General features: G+C 46.0%; 1 protein-coding gene across 13 annotated transcripts in view; it reads right to left on the bottom strand.

Moving 5' to 3' along the window:
- Positions 1–24,517, bottom strand: part of LRRFIP2 (LRR binding FLII interacting protein 2) — a 276,779-nt gene that overhangs the window by 131,847 nt on the left and 120,415 nt on the right. For 7 of the 13 annotated variants that reach the window (XM_063922583.1, XM_063922587.1, XM_063922586.1 and 4 more), the window contains exon 5: positions 16,013–16,066. The exons of the other annotated variants lie outside the window; for them this stretch is intronic. In XM_063922583.1, coding sequence (XP_063778653.1) covers positions 16,013–16,066 — 54 coding nt within the window. The remainder of the gene's footprint in view (positions 1–16,012; positions 16,067–24,517) is intronic. 13 annotated transcript variants of the gene reach the window in all.

Genomic DNA, 24,517 nt, shown 5'->3' with positions numbered 1-24,517 from the left:
AAGTACTGTGTACTCTTACTCTGTTACAGTATTCTCTCATCTTACCACTTGAATGTTTTACACTTTGCAAGTAAAGCTGGGTACGCACTTTTGCAATCACTCTGATTGGGAGCGTTAAACCAGAGTACAGTGTCCCCAGCTTGACCCCCTGTTAGCTGCATACACACTGTGCTGTGCACCGGCTTCTATGTAATCAGAAGGTCAAGCCGAAAAATATTAAACAACACATAAGATATGACCTCCTGATCCCGACCGTTGCAGGAGCTTTATAAGCAATTTATGGACCTATATTCACACCTATAAAATAGTCAGCCCTTCACTGGGTTCGGTATGACTTACCGGCGGCTGGGATGCCAACCGTCAGTATACAGACAACAGCATCCCTGCCGGCAGCGGTGCGAGCGCAAAGAATCCCCTTGCAGGGTCTGTGACTCGCTGCGCTCGCCACAGGTTCTACTCCCACTTTATGGATGTCGTGGACACCCGCGAGTAGGAATAGTCCTGTTTGGACGGTGTTCTGGCTGCCAGCATTGCCAGATGTCAGGATTCCGGTGTCGGTATTATGACTGCCGGTAACTTAAGCGTATACCCTTCACCTAATACTGGGTGATCAGGTCATGGTTTGTATAGGAGAGTAACCAGCTTTAGACAAGGGGTCTAGTTCTCTTTAAGATGCATACTGTGCATACTGTTAAGTGACTTGCTTAAAGTGTAAAAATAAAAAAAGTTTGTTAATGAAAATGAAACTTTCATTTTATTTTTTTTATAACTTTTTTAAATAATACTGGACAGGTAAAGATGTAATACATTACCATAAAATACATATGTTGAGTGTTACAGGTATATGTAGTGCAGTTCAAAATCATTTATATAGTTCCGATGTAATTGCCAAAGCTGCCCACACACCTAAAAATCATCTTTCCAACTAGTGAAAACCTGGTAATGTATGGGAGAAAAAAAAAGAAGAAAATCTACAATTGGCTCCCAAACACGGGAAAATGGTTAAAAAATAAGAATTTACTCACCGGTAATTCTATTTCTCGTAGTCCGTAGTGGATGCTGGGAACTCCGTAAGAACCATGGGGAATAGACGGGCTCCGCAGGAGACTGGGCACTCTAAAGAAAAGATTAGGTACTATCTGGTGTGCACTGGCTCCTCCCTCTATGCCCCTCCTCCAGACCTCAGTTAGGGAAACTGTGCCCGGAAGAGCTGACATTACAAGGAAAGGATTTTTGGAATCCAGGGTAAGACTCATACCAGCCACCCAATCACACCGTACAACTTGTGATAACCTTACCCAGTTAACAGTATGAACAACAACTGAGCCTCACTCAACGGATGGCTCATAACAATAACCCTTATTTAAGCAATAACTATATACACGTATTGCAGAAAGTCCGCACTTGGGACGGGCGCCCAGCATCCACTACGGACTACGAGAAATAGAATTACCGGTGAGTAAATTCTTATTTTCTCTGACGTCCTAGTGGATGCTGGGAACTCCGTAAGGACCATGGGGATTATACCAAAGCTCCCAAACGGGCGGGAGAGTGCGGATGACTCTGCAGCACCGAATGAGCAAACACAAGGTCCTCCTCAGCCAGGGTATCAAACTTGTAGAACTTTTCAAAGGTGTTTGAACCCGACCAAGTAGCCGCTCGGCAAAGCTGTAAAGCCGAGACCCCTCGGGCAGCCGCCCAAAAAGAGCCCACCTTCCTTGTGGAATGGGCTTTTACTGATTTTGGATGCGGCAATCCAGCCGCAGAATGAGCCAGCTGAATCGTGCTACAGATCCAGCGAGCAATAGTTTGCTTTGAAGCAGGAGCACCCAGCTTGTTGGGTGCATGCAGGATAAACAGCGAGTCAGTCTTCCTGACTCCAGCCGTTCTGGAAACATATATTTTCAAAGCCCTGACTACGTCCAGCAACTTGGAGTCCTCCAAGTCCCGAGTAGCCGCAGGCACCACAATAGGTTGGTTCAAATGAAACGATGATACCACCTTTGGGAGAAATTGGGGACGAGTCCTCAATTCTGCCCTGTCCATATGGAAGATCAGATATGGGCTTTTACATGACAAAGCCGTCAATTCCGACACACGCCTAGCCGATGCTAAGGCCAACAGCATGACCACTTTCCACGTGAGACACTTTAGTTCCACGGTCTTAAGTGGCTCAAACCAGTGGGATTTCAGGAAATCCAACACAACGTTAAGATCCCAGGGTGCCACTGGTGGCACAAAAGGGGGCTGAATATGCAGCACTCCCTTAACAAACGTCTGAACCTCAGGCAGTGAAGCCAGTTCTTTTTGACAGAAAATGGATAGGGCCGAAATCTGGACCTTTATGGACCCCAATTTTAGGCCCATAGTCACCCCTGACTGTAGGAAGTGCAGGAATCGACCCAGCTGGAATTCCTCTGTAGGGGCCGTCCTGGCCTCACACCAAGCAACATATTTTCGCCATATACGGTGATAATGCTTTGCTGTCACGTCCTTCCTAGCCCTTATCAGCGTAGGAATAACTTCATCCGGAATGCCTTTTTCCGCTAGGATCCGGCGTTCAACCGCCATGCCGTCAAACGCAGCCGCGGTAAGTCTTGGAACAGACAGGGCCCTTGTTGCAGCAGGTCCTGTCTGAGAGGCAGAGGCCATGGGTCCTCTGTGCGCATTTCTTGCAGTTCCGGGTACCAAGTCCTTCTTGGCCAATCCGTAACAATTAGTATTGTTCTTATTCCTCTCTTTCTTACTATTCTCAGTACCTTGGGTATGAGAGGAAGAGTAGGAAACACATATACCGACTGGTAAACCCACGGTGTCACTAGGGCGTCCACAGCTATCGCCTGAGGGTCCCTTGACCTGGCGCAATATCTTTTTAGCTTTTTGTTGAGGCGGGACGCCATCATGTCCACCTGTGGCAGTTCCCATCGCTTTGCAATCTGTGTGAAGACTTCTTGATGAAGTCCCCACTCTCCCGGGTGGAGGTCGTGTCTGCTGAGGAAGTCTGCTTCCCAGTTGTCCACTCCCGGAATGAACACTGCTGACAGTGCTTGCACGTGATTCTCCGCCCACCGAAGAATCTTTGTGGCTTCCGCCATTGCCATCCAGCTTCTTGTGCCGCCCTGGCGGTTTACATGGGCGACCGCCGTGATGTTGTCTGACTGAATCAGCACTGGCCGGTTTCGAAGCAGGGGCTCTGCTTGACTCAGGGCGTTGTAAATGGCCCTTAGTTCCAGTATATTTATGTGTAGAGAAGTCTCCAGACTTGACCACAGCCCTTGGAAGTTTCTTCCCTGAGTGACTGCCCCCCATCCTCGGAGGCTTGCATCCGTGGTCACCAGGACCCAGTCCTGTATGCCGAACCTGCGGCCCTCGAGAAGGTGAGCACTCTGCAGCCACCACAGAAGAGACACCCTGGCCCTTGGGGACAGGGTGATCAGCCGATGCATCTGAAGATGCGATCCGGACCACTTGTCCAACAGATTCCACTGAAAGATCCTTGCATGGAACCTGCCGAAGGGAATGGCTTCGTATGAAGCTACCATCTTTCCCAGGACTCGCGTGCAGTGATGCACCGATACCAGTTTTGGTTTCAGGAGGTCCCTGACCAGAGATGCTAATTCCTGAGCCTTCTCCACCGGGAGAAACACCTTCTTCTGTTCTGTGTCCAGAATCATGCCCAGGAAAAGCAGACGCGTCGTAGGAATCAGCTGCGACTTTGGAACATTCAGAATCCAGCCGTGCTGTTGCAACACTTCCTGAGAGAGTGCTACGCTGATCAACAACTGCTCTCTGGACCTCGCCTTTATGAGGAGATCGTCCAAGTACGGGATAACTATAACTCCCTTCTTCCGAAGGAGTATCATCATTTCGGCCATTACCTTGGTAAATATCCTCGGTGCCGTGGACAGGCCAAACGGCAACGTCTGGAACTGGTAATGACAGTCCTGTACCACAAACCTGAGGTACTCCTGGTGAAGTGGGTAAATGGGGACATGCAAGTAAGCATCCTTGATGTCCAGCGACACCATAAAATCCCCCTCTTCCAGGCTTGCAATAACCGCTCTGAGCGATTCCATTTTGAACTTGAATTTCTTTATATAAGTGTTCAAGGATTTTAAATTCAGAATGGGTCTCATCGAACCGTCCGGTTTCGGTACCACAAACATTGTGGAATAGTAACCCCTTCCCTGTTGAAGGAGGGGGACCCTGATAATCACTTGCTGGAGGTACAGCTTGTGAATTGCCGCCAGTACTACCTCCCTTTCCATGGGGGAAGCTGGCAAGGCTGATTTGAGGTAACGGCAGGGGGGAGTCGCTTCGAATTCCAGCTTGTATCCCTGAGATACAATTTGTACAGCCCAGAGATCCACCTGTGAGAGAACCCACTGGTTGCTGAAGTTTCGGAGACGCGCCCCCACCGCACCTGGCTCCACCTGTGGAGCCCCAACGTCATGCGGTGGACTTAGTGGAAGCAGGGGAGGACTTTTGTTCCTGGGAATTGGCTGCATGGTGCAGCTTCTTACCTCTACCCCTGCCTCTGGCAAGAAAGGATGCGCCCCTGACCCTCTTGCCTTTCTGAGAACTAAAGGACTGCATTTGATAATACGGTGCTTTCTTAGGCTGTGAGGAAACCTGAGGCAAGAAAGTCGACTTTCCAGCTGTCGCTGTGGACACGAGGTCCGATAGACCGTCCCCAAACAATTCCTCACCCTTATAAGGCAAATCCTCCATGTGTTTTTTAGAATCAGCATCTCCTGTCCATTGCCGAGTCCATAAGACCCTCCTGGCAGAAATGGACATAGCATTAATTCTAGAGCCCAGCAGGCAAATGTCCCTCTGAGCATCCCGCATATATAAGACGACGTCTTTTATATGGCCCAGGGTTAGCAAAACAGTATCCCTGTCGAGGGAATCTATGTCGTCTGACAGAGTATCTGTCCATGCTGCTACAGCACTACACATCCAGGCTGAAGCAATAGCAGGTCTCAGTAGAGTACCAGAGTGTTTATACACTGACTTCAGGATAGCTTCCTGCTTTCTATCCGCAGGCTCCTTTAGGGCGGCCGTATCCTGAGACGGCAGGGCCACCTTTTTAGATAAGCGTGTCAGCGCCTTGTCCACCCTAGGGGATGTTTCCCAACGTAACCTGTCCGTTGGCGGGAAAGGGTACGCCATCAGTAACCTCTTAGAAATCACTAGTTTCTTATCAGGGGAACTCCACGCTTCTTCACATAATTCATTTAATTCATCAGATGGGGGAAAAGTCACTGGCTGCTTTTTCTCCCCAAACATATAAACCCTCTTGGGATTAACAGGGTTAATCTCAGAAATGTGTAATACATCTTTCATTGCAATCATCATGTATCGGATGGCCTTGGTCATTTTAGACTGTAAATGTGCCTCATCATCGTCGACACTTGAGTCGGACTCCATGTCGACATCTGTGTCAACCATCTGAGATAGAGGGCGTTTATGAGCCCCTGACGGTTTCTGAGTCGCCTGGGCAGGCGCGGGCTGAGACCCCGGCTGTCCCAAGGCTGCAGCGTCATCAAACCTTTTATGTAAGGAGCTTACATTGTCGTTTAAGACCTTCCACATATCCATCCAATCAGGTGTCGGCCCCGACGGGGGCGACACCACACTTATCTGCCCTTGCTCCGCCTCCACGTAACCCTCCTCATCAAACATGTCGACACAGCCGTACCGACACACCGCACACACACAGGGAATGCTCAGACTAAGGACAGGACCCCACAAAGTCCTTTGGGGAGACAGAGAGAGAGAGTATGCCAGCACACACCACAGCGCTATATAACACAGGGATTTTCACTTATAATAAGTGATTACCCAATAGCTGCCTTATATGTTTTATTTGCGCCTAAATTTATGTGCCCCCCCTCTCTTTTTTACCCTTCTTGTACCTGGATACTGCAGGGGAGAGCCTGGGGAGCTGCTTCCAGCGGAGCTGTGAAGAGAAAATGGCGCTGGTGTGCTGAGGAAGAAGGCCCCGCCCCCTCAGTGGCGGGCTTCTGTCCCGCTTTCTGTGTAAAAAAATGGCGGGGGTTTTTACATATATACAGTGCCAGAATGTATATATGTATTTTTATTGCCAAAAGGTACTTCAATTGCTGCCCAGGGCCCCCCCCCGCCCCCCCCCCCCCCAGCGCCCTGCACCCTACAGTGACTGGAGTGTGTAAGTGTGCTGGGAGCAATGGCGCACAGCTGCGGTGCTGTGCGCTACCTTAAATGAAGACAGGAGTCTTCTGCCGCCGATTTCGTCGTCTTCAAGCTTCTGTTCTTCTGGCTCTGCGAGGGGGACGGCGGCGCGGCTCCGGGAACGGACGATCGAGGACAGGTGCCTGTGTTCGAACCCTCTAGAGCAAATGGTGTCCAGTAGCCTAAGAAGCACAAGCTAGCTGCAAGCAGGTAGGTTTGCTTCTCTCCCCTTAGTCCCACGTAGCAGTGAGTCTGTTGCCAGCAGAAGCTCACTGAAAATAAAAAAATCTAATAAATACTTTCTTTACTAGTAAGCTCAGGAGAGCCCACTAGGAGCACCCAGCTCTGGCCAGGCACAGATTCTAACTGAGGTCTGGAGGAGGGGCATAGAGGGAGGAGCCAGTGCACACCAGATAGTACCTAATCTTTTCTTTAGAGTGCCCAGTCTCCTGCGGAGCCCGTCTATTCCCTATGGTCCTTACGGAGTTCCCAGCATCCACTAGGACGTCAGAGAAATTATCATTCAGACAAGTTGTTACATGCATTTGATCCAGCTAATGTTTCTAAATTACCATTTTATGGTGTATATACGCAAATGGTTGATTGGCATATGCTCCCATACATTACCAGATTTTCGCACCAACTAAATGGTTGGTCGGAAAAGTATTAGGTGAGTGACAAGCTTTAGCAATAGTAATTACTACCAAAGCACATGACTAGAATTTAAAGACACGTTTTCTCCCAAATATAGCAGCAAGGTAAGAGGACAATGGTTAAGTATCTACCTTGTTGTATTTAAGGAATTCTAGCAGAAAAAATAAGATTTTACTTACCGGTAAATCTATTTCTCGTAGTCCGTAGTGGATGCTGGGGACTCCGTAAGGACCATGGAGACATGGGCACTTTAAGAAAGAATTTAGATTCTGGTGTGCTCTGGCTCCTCCCTCTATGTCCCTCCTCCAGACCTCAGTTAGAGAAACTGTGCCCGGAAGAGCTGACAGTACAAGGAAAGGATTTTGGTAATCCAGGGCAAGATTCATACCAGCCACACCAATCACACCGTATAACTTGAGATAAACATACCCAGTCAACAGTATGAACAACAACAGAGCAACAGGTCAACCCTGATGCAACCATAACATAACCCTTATTTAAGCAATAACTATAGACAAGCATTGCAGAAGAAGTCCGCACTTGGGACGGGCGCCCAGCATCCTTACGGACTACGAGAAATAGATTTACCGGTAAGTAAAATCTTTTTTTCTCAAACGTCCTAGTGGATGCTGGGGACTCCGTAAGGACCATGGGGATTATACCAAAGCTCCCAAATGGGCGGGAGAGTGCGGATGACTCTGCAGCACCGATTGAGCAAACACAAGGTCCTCCTCGGCCAGGGTATCAAACTTGTAGAACTTTGCAAAAGTGTTTGAACCTGACCAAATAGCCGCTCGGCAAAGTTGTAATGCCGAGACCCCTCGGGCAGCCGCCCAAGAAGAGCCCACCTTCCTAGTGGAATGGGCCTTAACTGATTTTGGCAGCGGCAACCCAGCCGCCGAATGAGCCTGCTGAATCGTGTTACAGATCCAGCGAGCAATAGTCTGCTTTGAAGCAGGAGCACCAAGCTTGTTGGAAGCAAACAGGATAAACAAAGACTCTGTTTTCCGGACCCTAGCCGTTCTGGCTACATAAACCTTCAAAGCCCTGACTACATCAAGCAACTCGGAATCCTCCAAGTCCGTAGTAGCCACAGGCACCACAATAGGTTGGTTTATTTGAAAGGATGAAACCACTTTTGGCAGAAATTGTGGACGGGTCCGCAATTCTGCTCTATCCGCATGGAAAACCAGATAGGGGCTTTTATGTGACAAAGCCGCCGCCTAGCCGAAGCCAAGGCTAATAGCATGACCACCTTCCACGTGAGATATTTCCACTCCACCGTTTTGAGTGGTTCAAACCAGTGGGATTTCAGGAAACTCAATACCACGTTAAGATCCCAAGGTGCCACTGGAGGCACAAAAGGGGGCTAAATATGCAGCACTCCCTTTACAAACGTCTGAACTTCAGGTAGAGAAGTCAACTCCTTTTGAAAGAAAATGGATAGGGCCGAAATCTGGACCTTAATGGACCCCAATTTTAGGCCCAAATTCACTCCGGACTGTAGGAAGTGAAGGAAACGGCCCAGCTGGAATTCCTCCGTAGGGGCATTCCTGGCCTCACACCAAGCAACATATTTTCGCCATATACGGTGATAATGTTGAGCGGTCACGTCCTTCCTAGCCTTTATCAGCGTAGGAATGACCTCCTCCGGAATGCCTTTCTCCGCTAGGATCCGGCGTTCAACCGCCATGCCGTCAAACGCAGCCACGGTAAGTCTTGGAACAGACAGGGCCCCTGTTGCAACAAGTCCTGTCTTAGAGGAAGAGGCCACGGGTCCTCTGTGAGCATTTCTTGCAGATCTGGATACCAAGTCCTTCGTGGCCAATCTGGAACAATGAGTATCGTTCTCACTCCTCTTTTTCTTTTTATTCTCAGCACCTTGGGTATGAGAGGAAGAGGAGGAAATACATAGACCGACCGGAACACCCACGGTGTCACCAGGGAGTCTACAGCTATCACCTGAGGGTCTCTTGACCTGGCGCAATACCTCTGTAGTTTTTTGTTGAGGCGGGATGCCATCATGTCCACCTGTGGCAGTACCCACCGACTTGCAGTCTGTCCGAAGACATCCTGATGAAGTCCCCACTCTCCCGGGTGGAGGTCGTGTCTGCTGAGGAAGTCTGCTTCCCAGTTGTCCACTTCCGGAATGAACACTGCTGACAGTGCGCTTACATGATTCTCCGCCCAGCGAAGAATCCTGGTAGCTTCCGCCATTGCTACCCTGCTCTTTGTGCCGCCTTGTCGGTTTACATGAGCCACTGCGGTGATGGTGTCTGACTGAATCAGAACCGGTTGGTCGCGAAGCAGGGTCTCCGCTTGACGTAGGGCGTTGTATACGGCCCTTAGTTCCAGGATGTTGATGTGAAGGCAAGTCTCCTGACTTGACCACAGACCTTGGAAATTTCTTCCCTGTGTGACTGCTCCCCACCCTCGGAGGCTTGCATCCGTGGTCACCAGGACCCAGTCCTGAATGCCGAATCTGCGGCCCTTGAGAAGGTGAGCACTCTGCAGCCACCACAGGAGAGACACCCTGGCCCTGGGGGATAGGGTGATTAACCGATGCATCTGAAGATGTGATCCGGACCACTTGTCCAGTAAGTCCCATTGAAAGGTCCTCGCATGGAACCTGCCGAAGGGAATGGCCTCGTATGATGCCACCATCCTTCCCAGGACTCGAGTGCAGTGATGCACTGACACCTGTTTTGGTTTTAATAGGTTCCTGACCAGTGTCATGAGCTCCTGAGCTCTCTCTATCGGGAGATAAACCCTTTTCTGGTCTGTGTCTAGAATCATGCCTAGGAAAGGCAGACGAGCCGTAGGAACCAACTGCGACTTTGGAATATTTAGAATCCAGCCGTGTTGTCGTTACACTTCCAGAGAAAGTGCTACGCTGATCAGCAACTGCTCTCTTGATCCCGCTTTTATGAGGAGATCGTCCAAGTATGGGATAATTGCGACCCCTTGCTTCCGCAGGAGTACCATCATTTCCGCCATTACCTTGGTAAATATTCTTGGTGCCGTGGAGAGACCAAACGGCAACGTCTGAAATTGGTAATGACAATCCTGTACCACAAATCTGAGGTACGCCTGATGAGGTGGATAAATGGGGACATGAAGGTATGCATCCTTTATGTCCAGAGACACCATAAAATCCCCCCCTTCCAGGCTTGCGACGACCGCTCTCAGCGATTCCATCTTGAACTTGAACCTTTTCAGGTATATGTTCAGGGATTTTAAATTCAATATGGGTCTGACCGAACCGTCCGGTTTCGGGACTACAACATGGTCGAATAATAACCCCCTCCTTGTTGAAGGAGGGGAACCTTGACCACCACCTGTTGAAGATACAATTTGTGAATTGCAGTTAACACTATTTCCCTCTCGTGGGGGGAAGCCGGCAGGGCCGTCGGTGAGGGGGCATCTCCTCGAAGTCCAGCTTGTATCCCTGAGACACAATATCTATTGCCCAGGGATCCAACAGGGAGTGAACCCACTTGTGGCTGAAATTTCGAAGACGTGCCCCCACCGGGCCTAGCTCTGCCTGTGGAGCCCCAGCAACATGCGGTGGATTTTGTAGAGGCCGGGGAGGACTTCTGTTCCTGGGAACTAGCTGTGTTGTGCAGCTTCTTTCCTCTGCCCCTGCCTCTGGCAAGAAAGGACGCACTCTCGGACTTTCTTGTTTCTTTGTGATCGAAAGGACTGCATTTGATAATGTCGTGCTTTCCTAGGCTGTGCTGGAATATAAGGCAAAAGATCAGAATTACCAGCTATAGCTGTGGAGACCAGGTCCGAGATCCCTTCTCCACACAATCCTCAGCCTTGTAAGGTAAACCATCCATATGCCTCTTAAGTCGGCATCACCTGTCCATTGCATGTTCCACAGGACACGTCAAGCAGAAATCGACATAGCGTTGATATAAGACAGCATCTTTTATATATATATCTATATATATATATATATATATATATATATATATACACACACATACTAGGGCCTCAATCTCTGCTGTTAAGGTATCTGTCCACGCTGCTACAGCGCTATAAACCCATGCCGACACAATCGCCGGTCTGAGTAGAGTACCAGAATGTGTGTATATGGACTTCAAAGTACTTTTACTGCATGCTATCTGCAGGATCCCTGAGGATAGCTGTTAAGTCAGCGCTACCTTTTGGGCAAACGTGACACTCTAGGGGAAGATTCCCATCGTATCCTGGCCCTAGTAGGGAAAGGATACTCCCTGAGAATTCTTTGTGGGAAACTGCAGTCTCTTGTCTGGAGATTCCCGCTCTTTTTCTTCATGAGAGGAGGGAAATTTACCTCAGCTTTCTTCCCCTTAAACATGTGTACCCTTGTGTCAGGGACAGATGAGTCATCAGTGATATGCAAAACATTTTTTATTACAATAATCATATATTGAATACTTTCCTGCCATTTTGGCTGTAACTTTGCATTATCGTAGTCGACACTGGAGTCAGACTCCGTGTCGATATCAGTGTCTATTATTTTGGATAGTGAGCATTGAGAGACTCTGAAGGTCTCTGCGACATAGGGACAGACATGGGTAGATTCCCTGTCTGTTCTCTAATCTTTTGTGCAATAAATTTACCTTAGCACTTAATTTCACATATCCAAACAGGTGTCGGCGTTGTCGACGGAGACACCACTCACACACACATTTGCTCCATCTCCTCCTTAGGGGAGCCTTTTACTTCAGACATGTCGACACACACGTACCGACACACCACACACTCAGGGAATGCTCATCTGCAGACAATTCCCCCACAAGGCCCTTTGGAGAGACAGAGAGAGAGTATGCCAGCACACACCCCAGCGCTATAAACCCAGGAATAACACAGTAACTTAATGTTAACCCAGTAGCTGCTGTTTATATAGATTTTTGCGCCTAATTATGTGCCCCCCCCCCTCTCTTTTTACCCTCTTCTACCGTGTATCTGCAGGGGAGAGCCTGGGGAGCTTCCTCTCAGCGGAGCTGTGGAGAAAAAATGGCGCAGGTGAGTGCTGAGGAAGAAGCCCCGCCCCCTTGATGGTGGGCTTCTGTCCCGCTTAAATATACATTTTCTTGGCGGGGGCTCATACATATATACAGTGCCCAACTGTATATATGTGTACTTTTGCCAAAAGAGGTCCATATGCTGCCCAGGGCGCCCCTCCCCCTGCGCCCTTACAGTGACCGGAGTATGTGAGGTGTGTGGGAGCTGTGCATTACCTCAGTGAAGAACGAAGTCTTCTGCCGCCGATTTCTAAGTCTTCTTGCTTCTCATACTCACCCGGCTTCTGTCTTCCGGCTCTGCGAGGGGGGCGGCGGCGCGGCTCTGAGATCGGACGACGAGGGTGAGATCCTGTGTACGATCCCTCTGGAGCTAATGGTGTCCAGTAGCCTAAGAAGCAGGACCTAGCTTCAGAGAGTAGGGCTGCTTCTCTCCCCTCTGTCCCACGATGCAGGGAGTCTGTTGCCAGCAGAGCTCCCTGAAAATAAAAAACCTAACAAAATACTCTCACAGCAAGCTCAGGAGAGCTCACTGAACAGCACCCAGCTCGTCCGGGCACAGATTCTAACTGAGGTCTGGAGGAGGGACATAGAGGGAGGAGCCAGAGCACACCAGAATCTAAATTCTTTCTTAAAATGCCCATGTCGTCTGCGGAGCCCGTCTATTCCCCATGGTCCTTACGGAGTCCCCAGCATCCACTAGGACGTTAGAGAAAATGAAGGACGTTATAGCTGATATTTTAAAATACCCAGGTAGATGAAAGCTAAACAAGAAAGGTGAATGTAAAGCTAGCTTAAGATGATCGCTACTTACATTTACAAGATTCCACAAAGGTGGATTGTGACATTGCAGGACAAAGCAACAGATTTATTTACACCGTAGGTTTAAAATTCTGTTCTCAGGACCCCAAACATCTCATGTTTCCAGGTCTCCTCACAGAATCACAAGTTAAATAATTAGATCCACTTATGGATCTTTTAAAATGTGTCAGTGAGTGATGACTACAGTCACATGTGCATCTCTGGGTGACCTGGAAAACATGACCTGTTTAGGGTCCTGAGGAAGGAGTTTGAGAACCATTGATTTACACACAACATTTGGCTTTGTTTAAACATTAAATATTTTAGTTTTAGCTTGTTCTGTTTTTGGAGCTCAAGCATAAATCCCAGTCACTTTTAGGTACTAGAATCTACGGGTGTGGTATAACAGATAGACAGTGTCTAGTTAGACCAGGGGTGGGGAACCTTTGGCCCTCCAGCTGTTGTTGAACTACACATACCAGCATGCCTTGCTACAGTTTTGCTATTTGGCCATGCTAAAACTGTTGCAGGGCATGCTGGGATGTGTAGCTCAACAACAGCTGGAGGGCCGTAGGTACCCCATCCCTGAGTTAGACAGTCAATAGATAGACACCACATGTTAGACCAGGCATTCCCAACCTCAGTCCTCAAGGCACACTCACTGTCCTGGTTTTAGTGATATCCATGTTTGAATACATCTGTCTTAATTAGTAACTCCGTTATTTTAATTTAACCATCTTTGCTGAAGCATGGATATTACTAAAACCTGCACTGTTAGTGTGCCTTGAGGACCAAGGTTGGGAATGCCTGTGTTAGACAATCAAAAGTTCGACAGGTTAAAAAGGTCCACAGAGTCAAAAAGGCATTTTTGGGGTTTGTGTGTAAAGCTTTGTCATCTGGGATCCCCACTTATAGAAATGCATCCCCGCGCTGCGCTCGCCACAAGGTTTATAACCAACTCTATACCGACATGGATAGAGAAGGCATGAAAAAGTCTAAAAACCATGTAAAAATTTTTTAAAACCTGTTTACCTTTTTTATGTCGATCATTTTCATGTCTACCTTTTGACCCTGTCGACCTTTAGTACTACCTTTTTTCATGTTGACCTTTTGACCCTGCCGACCTAATGTCTGTCTAACATATGCGGTCTATTGACTGACTAACTAGATACTGTCTATCATCTAGACACCGAATCTACTGACTGATGTGTTTCTGTAGCAGCAGGGTTAAGAAAGTCATTTTTACACAGAGTGCATCTAATTTGAGCTCATAATTTGCTATCAACGTATTCACTAAACCATGAGGTACACATGTCAAGTCAAATCCTCCCCTCAACACTGGTTAAATTGAGAGTTGACTGAATATGTATCTTTGGATTTTGGTTTAAATTGCTTTTTCAGATTTGCAATAATGTAAAAACAGATCTGTCTGTGTAGAGGAAATGTTTGTCTCTTCCTATCCCATTTTCCACCATATAGAATTTTTTCTGCATTTTAGCTGGGGAATACCTGTGAATAGACTAGTAGGTCATCTGCAAATAAAATAACAGCAATACAATTTATCATCAAATAATTTGTAAGACCTAGGGGGACAGCCAAATACCCATATTCAAGGTCATTGAATCAGGCACCTGAAGCACAATTCGCTATCAGCGGGCAGCCGGAGCCACGATAACACATGGGATAGGATTTATCTCTGATCCCATGTGTTTTTGCACTATCGCAGGTCCGTTTTTGCGCAATGTAAATAGCCTGTAATAGGATACCACGATAATGACCATCGGTCATTAATCACGATAACCAGCCGTTTCTATCATCCGAAACGGCATCGGGGCTAATTGGATTTTATGCTACTTTACACGATTATTCATAGAACATTCATCTCTAAAAGATTACTGCATAGGTCAAAGTAGCGCTTGCTGTCCTGAATCACATGACCTAGCAATGTATAACTAATTCAATTATAGGTGATCATCGCAAATTAACCCTTTAAAAGGTCATGCAACATAATTAAATTGTGGCTCTGCACTAACCTAATAATGGTGATGCAATGCTGCAATAAAACACTCCTGTGCAGATCTTGAAACATAGAACAGCTTTCTGCACAATGCATGATTGCTGGTAAGCAACTAGTTACCCGTGACTAAATAATAGGAAATCTAGTGCAATTCTAAAAAGAATAGTGGAGGTATGAGTACAGAGCCTTGGAGTAGCTCAAAGGTTACATTTTGGTGATAAGAGAAATATAATGCTACATATCAGAATCCGTCAGACAAGAAACGTTCAGGGCTTATAGTACAATTCAACTAATTTTGAGGCTATTAAGGAGAATATAAAACATAACAGTGTCAGTTGCTTTTGTGAATTCTAAGAAAATAACAGGATTCACCTAAGTGCGTTTTATTACACACTGTGGGTAATCACACATTTTCAGAAATACACTAAATGGTTTGTGAAAACCACACTGGAATACATTTTAAAAAGTCTGGCTTGGTCATTCAATTTTGGGAGTACTGATTAAAGATAAAGTTGCATGTGACGATCTAGACATAACTAGCTTTTCATCACAGCATCGAAAGTCAAATGCTCTAGTGGTTTTCAGGTATTGTGAGATAGCTGGGTAATAATCGTTCAGCAATAGGACTAGCGATACCAAGGGCAAGAAACCGTTGCACCATTAGACACAGTGTCACATGCTAGTTTGCTGGCACAGCTGATAAAGTACCCGGATTTGAAATATCAATGGCGTCATGCAAAATCAACTAGTCCTTTAGAGGTTTGAGATTGGAGTTCGAGGTGGCGAGTTGGAGGTTTTAGTACTTCCCATTATTAAGTGGATATGAAGTGCTCCATAAAGTGTCTGGAAATTAACGATCTTAACAACTGATTTACTATATGAAGTATTTCAAGGTTTTATAATGGTTAAAGTCTGTGGCAGAAAAACTGTGTTTACATTCTAGTCTATCATTATCCATCTCTATGGTAAAGGTGACGCTTTTCAGATGTAGCAGACAGGTACCCCTAAGTATCCTTTGCAATAGGGAGAGAAATAAGATTGATGAGACCTTGGTTGCTAAATAGTGTCCATTAAACTAAATCGCTGATGCCATAGAAGGTTTTCAATACAAATTTCTCTTTCCCATTCATAATACAAATTAGGTTACAATTGGAAATATTAATACAAATACACTAACTCTAGTTCTATGGAATCTACTATCTGCCAAACTTGAAGACTCCTTGGAAGAGAAAATTTGAAAGAAAAGTAATGAGTGGCAGGAGAAGATCATTATATATAAAAAGAAAAAAGAAAAACGTGGTCAAGAACAAACCAGAAAGGGACGCTGACTGGACCGGTGAGAATACCTGGCCCGGTCGGAATCCTCCTGAGAGGAAAGAAAGTACATAGGAATATTACTCATTTGGCATTACAATATTGAGAGTCATAATGAAAACTCAAACTCACTACAAACAAAAAGCAAATATCTAGAAGGGTTATTCAGCAATGTGATTAAAAATAAATAAATAAATAAATATTTGGCACACTGCACTATAAATTATTTAATACCAGCTGATGGGTAAGCCTTTTAGTAAGGTGATGGTGAAACAAACAACCTGTGCATATGGTTAAGGCTCATGCAATATAGTGTTATTTTAAAAACTACATGCAACCAGTAACAGAAACATTATGAAAACAGAGTGTGTGTGTGTGTGTGTGTGTGTGTGTGTGTGTGTGTGTGTGTGTGTGTGTGTGTGTGTGTGTGTGAGAGAGAGAGAGACACACACACACACACACACACACACACAAGAAGAAAGGGACATTAAAAATGCCTTGAATATCCATCCCAAGCAAATAACAGGCAGTCATATGCCTTTAGAGCCAGCCTATGAATATCATAGTGTACTAAAAGTCTTTATAATACCAGGTATTACTGAATTAATTGATTTTTTTTTCTATTCTGCTCAATTGGGACAGACTGTAAGGAGCACCCTAAAGCACACACAGTCAGGTCCATAAATATTGGTACATCGACACAATTCTCATATTTTGGGCTCTATACACCACCACAATGGTTTTGAAATGAAACAAACAAGATGTGCTTTAGCTGCAGACTTTCCGCTTTAATTTGAGGGTATTTACATCCAAATCAGGTGAACGGTGTAGGAATTACAACGGTTTCTATATGTGCCTCCAACTTTTTAAGGGACCAAAAGTAATGGGACAAACTAAACAATCCTAAATCAAACTTTCACTTTTTTAATACTTTGTTGCAAATCCTTTGCAGTCAATTACAGCCTGATGTCTGGAAGGCATAGACATCACCAGACGCTTGGTTTCATCCCTGGTGATGCTCTGCCAGGCCTCTACTGCAAATGTCTTCAGTTCCTGCTTGTTCTTGGGGCATTTTCCATCAGTTTTCTCTTCATCAAGTGAAATGCATGCTCAATCGGATTCAGGTCAGGTGATTGACTTGGCCATTGCATAACATTCCACTTATTTGCCTTAAAAATGTCTTTGGTTGCTTTCGCAGTATGCTTTGGGTTATTGTCCATCTGCACTGTGAAGCGCCGTCCAATGAGTTCTGAAGCATTTGACAGAATATGAGCAGATAATATTGCCCGAAACACTTCAGAATTCATTCTGCCTTTGTCAGCAGTCACATTATCAATAAATACAAGGGAACCAGTTCCATTGGCAGCCATACATGCCCACGCCATGACACTGCCACCACCATGCTTCACTGATGAGGTGGTATGTTTTGGATCATGAGCAGTTCCTTTCCTTCTCCAAACTCTTCTCTTCCCATTACTCTGGTACAAGTTGATCTTTGTCTCATCTGTCCATAGGATGTTGTTCCAGAACTGTAAAGGCTTTTTTAGATGTTGTTTGGCAAACTCTAATCTGGACTTCCTGTTTTTGTGGCTCACCAATGGTAATCTTGTGGTAAACCCTCTATATTCACTCTTGTGAAGTCTTCTCTTGATTGTTGACTTTGACACATATACACCTACTCCTGGAGAGTGTTCTTGATCTGGGCAACTGTTGTGAAGTGGTTTTTCTTCACCAGGGAAATAATTCTTTTGTCATCCACCACAGTTGTTTTCCGTGGTCTTCCGAGTCTTTTGGTTTTGCTAAGTTTTCTTTTTAAGAAAGTTCTAAACAGTTGATTTGGCCACACCTAATGTTTTTGCTAACTCTCTGATGGGTTTGTTTTGATTTTTAAGTCTAATGATGGCTTGCTTCACGTATAGTGGCAGCTCTTTGGATCTCATATTGAGAGTCGACAGCAACAGATTCCAAATGCAAATGTCACACCTGGAATCTACTCCAGAACTTTTATCTGCTTAAATGATGATGAAATAACGAGGGTATAGCCTTCCATGTCCATGAAATAGCTTTTGAGTCGATTGTCCCATTACTTTTGGTCCCTTAAAAAGTGGAAGACACATATAGAAACCATTGTAATTCCTACACTGTTCACCTGATTTGGATGTAAATACCCTCAAATTAAAGCGGAAAGTCTGCAGTTAAAGCATATCTTGTTTGTTTCATTTCAAAACCATTGTGGTGGTGTATAGAGCCCAAAATATGAGAATTGTGTTGATGTCCCAATATTTATGGACCTGGCTCTCTCTCTCTCTCTCTATATCTATATATATCTATATATATCTATATATCTATCTATCTATATATATATATATATATATATATATATATATATATATACATATATATATACACACACACACAGCGACTCCTAGCATGCAGCGGCACTCAGGGAAAAAAACTCATGGGTATTCCAAACAAGTGGTATTTATTCCATGGTGATAAAAAAACAGATCCAACGTTTCGGGGTGCTAACACCCCTTTGTCAAGGTGAATAAAACAGAAGTGAGTGGTAAAACAGTGTGCTTACCTTTATAGCTGAAGGGGGTGAGGAAATCCCGCGAACGGGAGGTGCAGCAGCATTATCAGGGACAGTTCTGAACTTCCTGCCCTGCTCGTGAGTGCGGTGACGTAGTGTGCAGACTCCGGTCACATGTTCTGGCATCGCGTCATTGGACGTCCTGGTTCCCATGGCAACCTTCCGTGTACATGCCGCTCGGCCCAACGGCTGTCACGGGGGCACAGGAACTTTACAGGCACGTCAAGCCGCGGTGGATATGGACTGGTTATGTGTAAATAAGTGCACATAACAAAGTGTGCTACTGTATCATCAGAATACAAGCAACTAAGTATTTATATCTGGACATCATTATATTGTACTAATACTGGCATTATGAGTCCCACTAACCAGTAATGCTGCACTGATATAAATGTGCAACTAAACACATATGCATTAACTAAGTTTCATGTGACTGATACAGGACCAAAGTGCTCCCCAGAAGTGTCTGCATCAATCAGACTATACATCATGGGGTTCCTTAGTCCTGGATCCCGGTGTGGGCAGTGTGTAACATAATATTATTACAATAGAGTACTATATCACTGGTTCTTAAACTGACATATCAAAATACATTCCACGGCATTTTGTCATTAAGTCCATTGGGCTTGATGGTTGCCAGATTGTAAATCCATCTCGCCTCTAGTTTCAACAGATCCCCGGCCCTGTCTCCGCCCCTCAGTCTCTTTGGACACTGATCGATGATCTGGAATTTTAAATCACTTAAAGAGTGTCCGAGGTCGGCATAGTGTCGAGCTACCGGTTGCTCCGAGGGTTTGCCTGACAATGCAATCTTGACTGCAGATCTGTGTAGTGCAAGACGATCACGTGCATTACGGATGGTCTTGCCCACATATTGTAGTCCACAGGGACAGGTGATTAAGTACACTATAAAAGTGCTGGTGCAGGTAAGTATGTGCCTAATATTATATGATCTGCCTGTGCAACATGATTTAAACGTGGCCCCTGGGACCAAGGATCTGCATGTTTCGCATCCCAAGCATTTATAGCATCCTGGGGGCCTGGAGAGAAACGTGGTCGGTGATGGATTGTCAAAGCCTGTAATATCCGAATGGACAACCCAGTCCTTGATGCTTTTGCCCCTAGTGTGGCATACCATGGGTTTGTTTTTATGCAATGCCGGTAGTGTTTTGTCAGTTGTAATAATAGGCCACAATGCCCGTAAGGCCCTAGGCACTACTGGACTGGCAGTGTTGTACTTTGTGACAAATGGTAGGACTTGTGCATCTTTTTTGGTCTTTTGGCATAATAGATCCCTCCTGTGCATACGTCTTACTTCACATTGACTGTCGTGTAGTGCTTTATGATCGTATCCCCTTTCTATAAACCGTTCTTTTACTGATGTCAGGGCATCATCTAACTTTGTGGGATCACTAGTGATCCTTGCTGCCCTGATGAATTGTGATTTGGGCAAGCCTTTCTTCAATGCCCCAGGATGATGACTATTATGTTTTAACAATGTGTTCTTATCCGTCGGTTTATAAAATATCTCCGTTGATATTTTATTGTTGTTAATAGACACCATTACATCTAAATAGTGCAAGGAAACCAAGTCACAAGCCGCAGTCACCTTGATAGGGGAGTCCCTGCTGTTGATGTGGGTGATGAGTGCTTCAAATTTCTCCTGGCCGCCAGTCCATAAAATAAATATATCGTCTATATACCTTGAATAGTAAAAAATGTGCTGTGATGTATTAAAATCATCAAAAAACATGACTTGTTCTTCCTGCAGCATGAAGGTATTGGCGAAGGACGGCGACACATTGCTACCCATCGCACAACCACTCGTTTGGCGGTAAAATTTACCGTCAAATAAAAAATAATTTCTTGTGAGGGTTAGCTCCAACAGTTTAAGAAACAGGTTCACATCCACTGATTCCATGCCCACACGAATTAAAAATTCCCTCATGGATTTAAGGCCCGCCATCTGTGGGATGCTGGTATATAAACTGCAGATGTCAATAGTGCAGATCAAGGTGCCCGTGGGAATATCCGGTAGTAACATGAGCTGATTAAGGAACATGATGGTGTCCTTGATACATCTGGGTTGTTGGCAGATAAGCGGCTGTAGTATACTGTCTAAAAAGGTCGAAATTGGCTGATAAAGTGACTTGTGCGCGGAAATGATTGGCCTTCCCGGGGGCTTGTTCACATCTTTATGTATTTTGGGCACTATAAACAAAACTGGTACCACTGGGACCTCTTGTTTAAGTACCGAGCATAATTTCTTGGAAATTTTTCCAGCAGTTTCCGCTAGATCTAGAATATTATCAATCTCCTGCTTGTATTCCATGGTGGGATCCTGGGGTAGCTCTTGGTAAACTTGATGATCCGAGAGTTGTCTGTAGACCTCAGCTTTATAATCTGATAAGTTCATAATAACAATTCCGCCCCCTTTATCAGCGGGGCGGATTATTATGTCCCTATATGATGCCAGTTGTTTTAGTGCTCTGTGTTCCGACTTGGATAGGTTATAGTGCATCCTCGTTGAAGCTGATGTATATCTGGAAACTGAATCGTCTACAAGTCGAATAAAAGACTTAATTGAGGCATTTGTGGAGACAAGGTCGAATTGAGACTTGTGGGTAGAGCTGATATAACTTTGGTGGGGGTCCGGGCTGGCGGGCAGAGGGTGATGCTGAAAAAATTCTTGCAAACGAAGTTTGCGTGCAAACTTGTGAAGTTCAACTTGCCAACCTAGGCCGTCAAATTTGTTAGTTGGCACAAACGACAAACCATTGCTTAGTACCCTCATTTCCAATTCACTAAGTTGGCGGGCAGATAGAATTATATATTAGGCTTTCTTTTTTGTTGATGCATTTTTGGAGCCTTGTGTTTTGTTTGCCCCTGCGGGTGGGCGTCCTCTTGTGCCTGCCGGAGTGGCTGGAGAGGTCCCTAAAGGGACACTAGGTGATGCTGATGGTCCCTCTGAGTCGCCCATGGCGAACTCGCTGTCACTGTTAGAAGTCGCCGGGTCAGTATTGCGATCTTCACGGCGCTTACGCCAGCTGTGCCTGGACCTATAGTTGTAAGGTCTGTGATTGCCGGGTTCCCCTCCAGCAAGCCATCGACAGACTTTGTTGGTCTCATAGTCATCTTTAACGGTCAGTTGTTTCCCCCGCTTGAATTTTATAAGGTCGCATTTGTATTTGTTCATTTGTGTCTGCAGGCGCTGAATCAAGCTCTGACTGGAGTCCAGGCTTAGCGTGTCTTTGTGCGCAGTCTCTAATAGATGTATCTTCTCACGAGTGACTTTGAGCTCACGGCCCGCCTCCTCCACAACAAGTAACATCAGGTCCATACTGCATTTATTTAAAATGCCTATCCAGCGGCTACAGAACTCAGTGTTGAACCGGCCTATAGTGGGCACATTACGAATACGAAAGCCTCGCGGGATCATTTTGTCCCTGTGATAGTTGGACAAAGAAATGCCATGCATTAAAAAGTCCAGTTCCCGTCTCTTTAGTTTTATTAATTGGTGAAAGATGTCCTCCATACCTAACTGGTCATCCGCCTCAGTTAAATCCTCAGTGAATCTCAGCCTGTCTGCGTCTGCATCAGTGAAGCTGTACGTGTCCGTGAGGTTGGTCGGCAAACCTCCATAGCCCGGGATTTGTTCATGTGCCATGTCTTAGGTCACTTATCTTCCAAATAGGTACAGGGAGCTTTAAAGTTGCCGTGCAAGGTATTTAGTGCAATATCTAGCAATTCAGTGCATAACAGACTCCAAAAAAGTGCTTAATGCTTTAGTGCAAACAATGTTCTGATGAAAAAGTGCAAGAAAAAAGTGCAAAGTGCTTGTGCTGTGAATGACTCCTCAGTCTTCTCCTTTCCTCAAAGGGTCACACTGTAATATTGCTATATTTTCAATAAAATCAATGTTTAGCAATACAGGTGGGGGTGCCTCATCCCAGACGGTCAATGTGGTGTAAACCTCAAAGTCCAACAAATATGCAGCAGCGGATTGGCACTCACCCTTCACGATACACGCGGCCCCGGTTCCCTCTGGAATCTGTAGTACATACAGCGACTCCTAGCATGCAGCGGCACTCAGGGAAAAAAACTCATCGGTATTCCAAACAAGTGGTATTTATTCCATGGTGATAAAAAACAGATCCAACGTTTCGGGGTGCTAACACCCCTTTGTCAAGGTGAACAAAACAGAAGTAAGTGGTAAAACAGTGTGCTTACCTTTATAGCTGAAGGGGGTGAGGAAATCCCGCGAACGGGAGGTGCAGCAGCATTATCAGGGACAGTTCTGAACTTCCTGCCCTGCTCGTGAGTGCGGTGACGTAGTGTGCAGACTCCGGTCACATGTTCCGGCATCGCGTCATTGGACGTCCTGGTTCCCATGGCAACCTTCCGTATACATGCCGCTCGGCCCAACGGCTGTCACGGGGGCACAGGAACTTACAGGCACGTCAAGCCGCGGTGGATATGGACTGGTTATGTGTAAATAAGTGTCACAACTGAGGGCCTGAGCTGACGGGAGGCAGCCTCAGTTGTAGGGGCTGAGATGTACCGGAACCTGGGAGGTTGTATCAGACCCCTGGACATGTAAGTAACATGAATAATAACTGCCCGAAGGCGTGACCACGACAACTTGGATAAAAGTCAATGATGTTTATTATGACAACTCCGCAACACAGCAGCAGTAAAAGAAAACGTAAAAGTCAGCAAAGAATAAATACAGTTCCTGGGTACTACAGGATGGCAGGAGCCACAGGGCACTGGTAGTGTGAGATAGTTCTTATGATCTTCTAGATGGAAAGTCCTTACCAGGCCCGACTGTAGCAATGGAGATAACCCAGGATTGTGCCAGCTGGTGTTCCAGGAAAAGCTGGGTTGCTGAAGATAAAACAGCTGCTGTGGATACTGGCTGGAACCAGACTGTTGTTAGCACGGAGTGGATACTGGCTGGAACCAGTTAAATAATAAATGAACTTGGGAGCGATGAAATATGAACTGAAATGTAGAACTTGAGAGCGGAGAAATAATAATACCGGTGGAGAGTGGTAAAGTGTAGAAAGGACACCGGCCCTTTAAGGGAAGCTGTACTCTGCTGGAAGCTGAGCTGGAAGCAGGTAATGTTGTAGCTGGAAACAGATGAATCCACAATGGATTGGAGAGTCAGGCTACACCGCAGGTGGAATGCTGGTGCGGGTCTCTATGGTGGAAGTCTTGAGACAGGAGCTGGAACCTGGAAGACAATCACAGGAGAGAGACAAACAGGAACTAGGTTTGACAACCAAAGCACTGACGCCTTCCTTGCTCAGACACAGTGTATTTATACCTGCAGCAAGGAAGGGATTGGCTAGGCAATTATGCAGATTAACAATACTGACAACAGATTGGAGGAAATGATCAGCTGACAGAATCCAAGATGGCTGCGCCCATGCAGACACTTGGAGGGAAGTTTGGTTTGTAATCCATGTGGTAATGAAAACAGTAATGGCGGCGCCGGCCACTGGAGACAGGAGACGCCAGGCTGACAAGTGCACATCCAACCACGCGGACACAGCGGAGGCCGCGGCTGACGTAATCGCCACTCTGACACTCTGCATGCAGAAGCTCAGGGACGGCGGCGGAGGCCGCGGGAGACGCCATGCCAGATGTAATAAGGCGTTACTGTGACAGCGTCTCAGAGAGACAGGAGAGGATGCAGGAATGTGAACATTAGGATAACAGATGGGATCCGGTCCTGGAGCGCTGAGCCAGCCTTAGGAGGCATCTGATGGGTAAGAAATGGCGTCCAGATACCCGGATCGTGACAATAAGTGCACATAACAAAGTGTGCTACTGTATCATCAGAATACAAGCAACTAAGTATTTATATCTGGACATCATAGTCTGATTGATGCAGACACTTCT

Source organism: Pseudophryne corroboree, chromosome 5 (assembly GCF_028390025.1).
Source record: "Pseudophryne corroboree isolate aPseCor3 chromosome 5, aPseCor3.hap2, whole genome shotgun sequence".
NCBI lineage: Eukaryota > Metazoa > Chordata > Amphibia > Anura > Myobatrachidae > Pseudophryne > Pseudophryne corroboree.
Note: the sequence above shows the minus strand (reverse complement) of the source record. Positions and strands in the feature narration are given on the sequence as shown.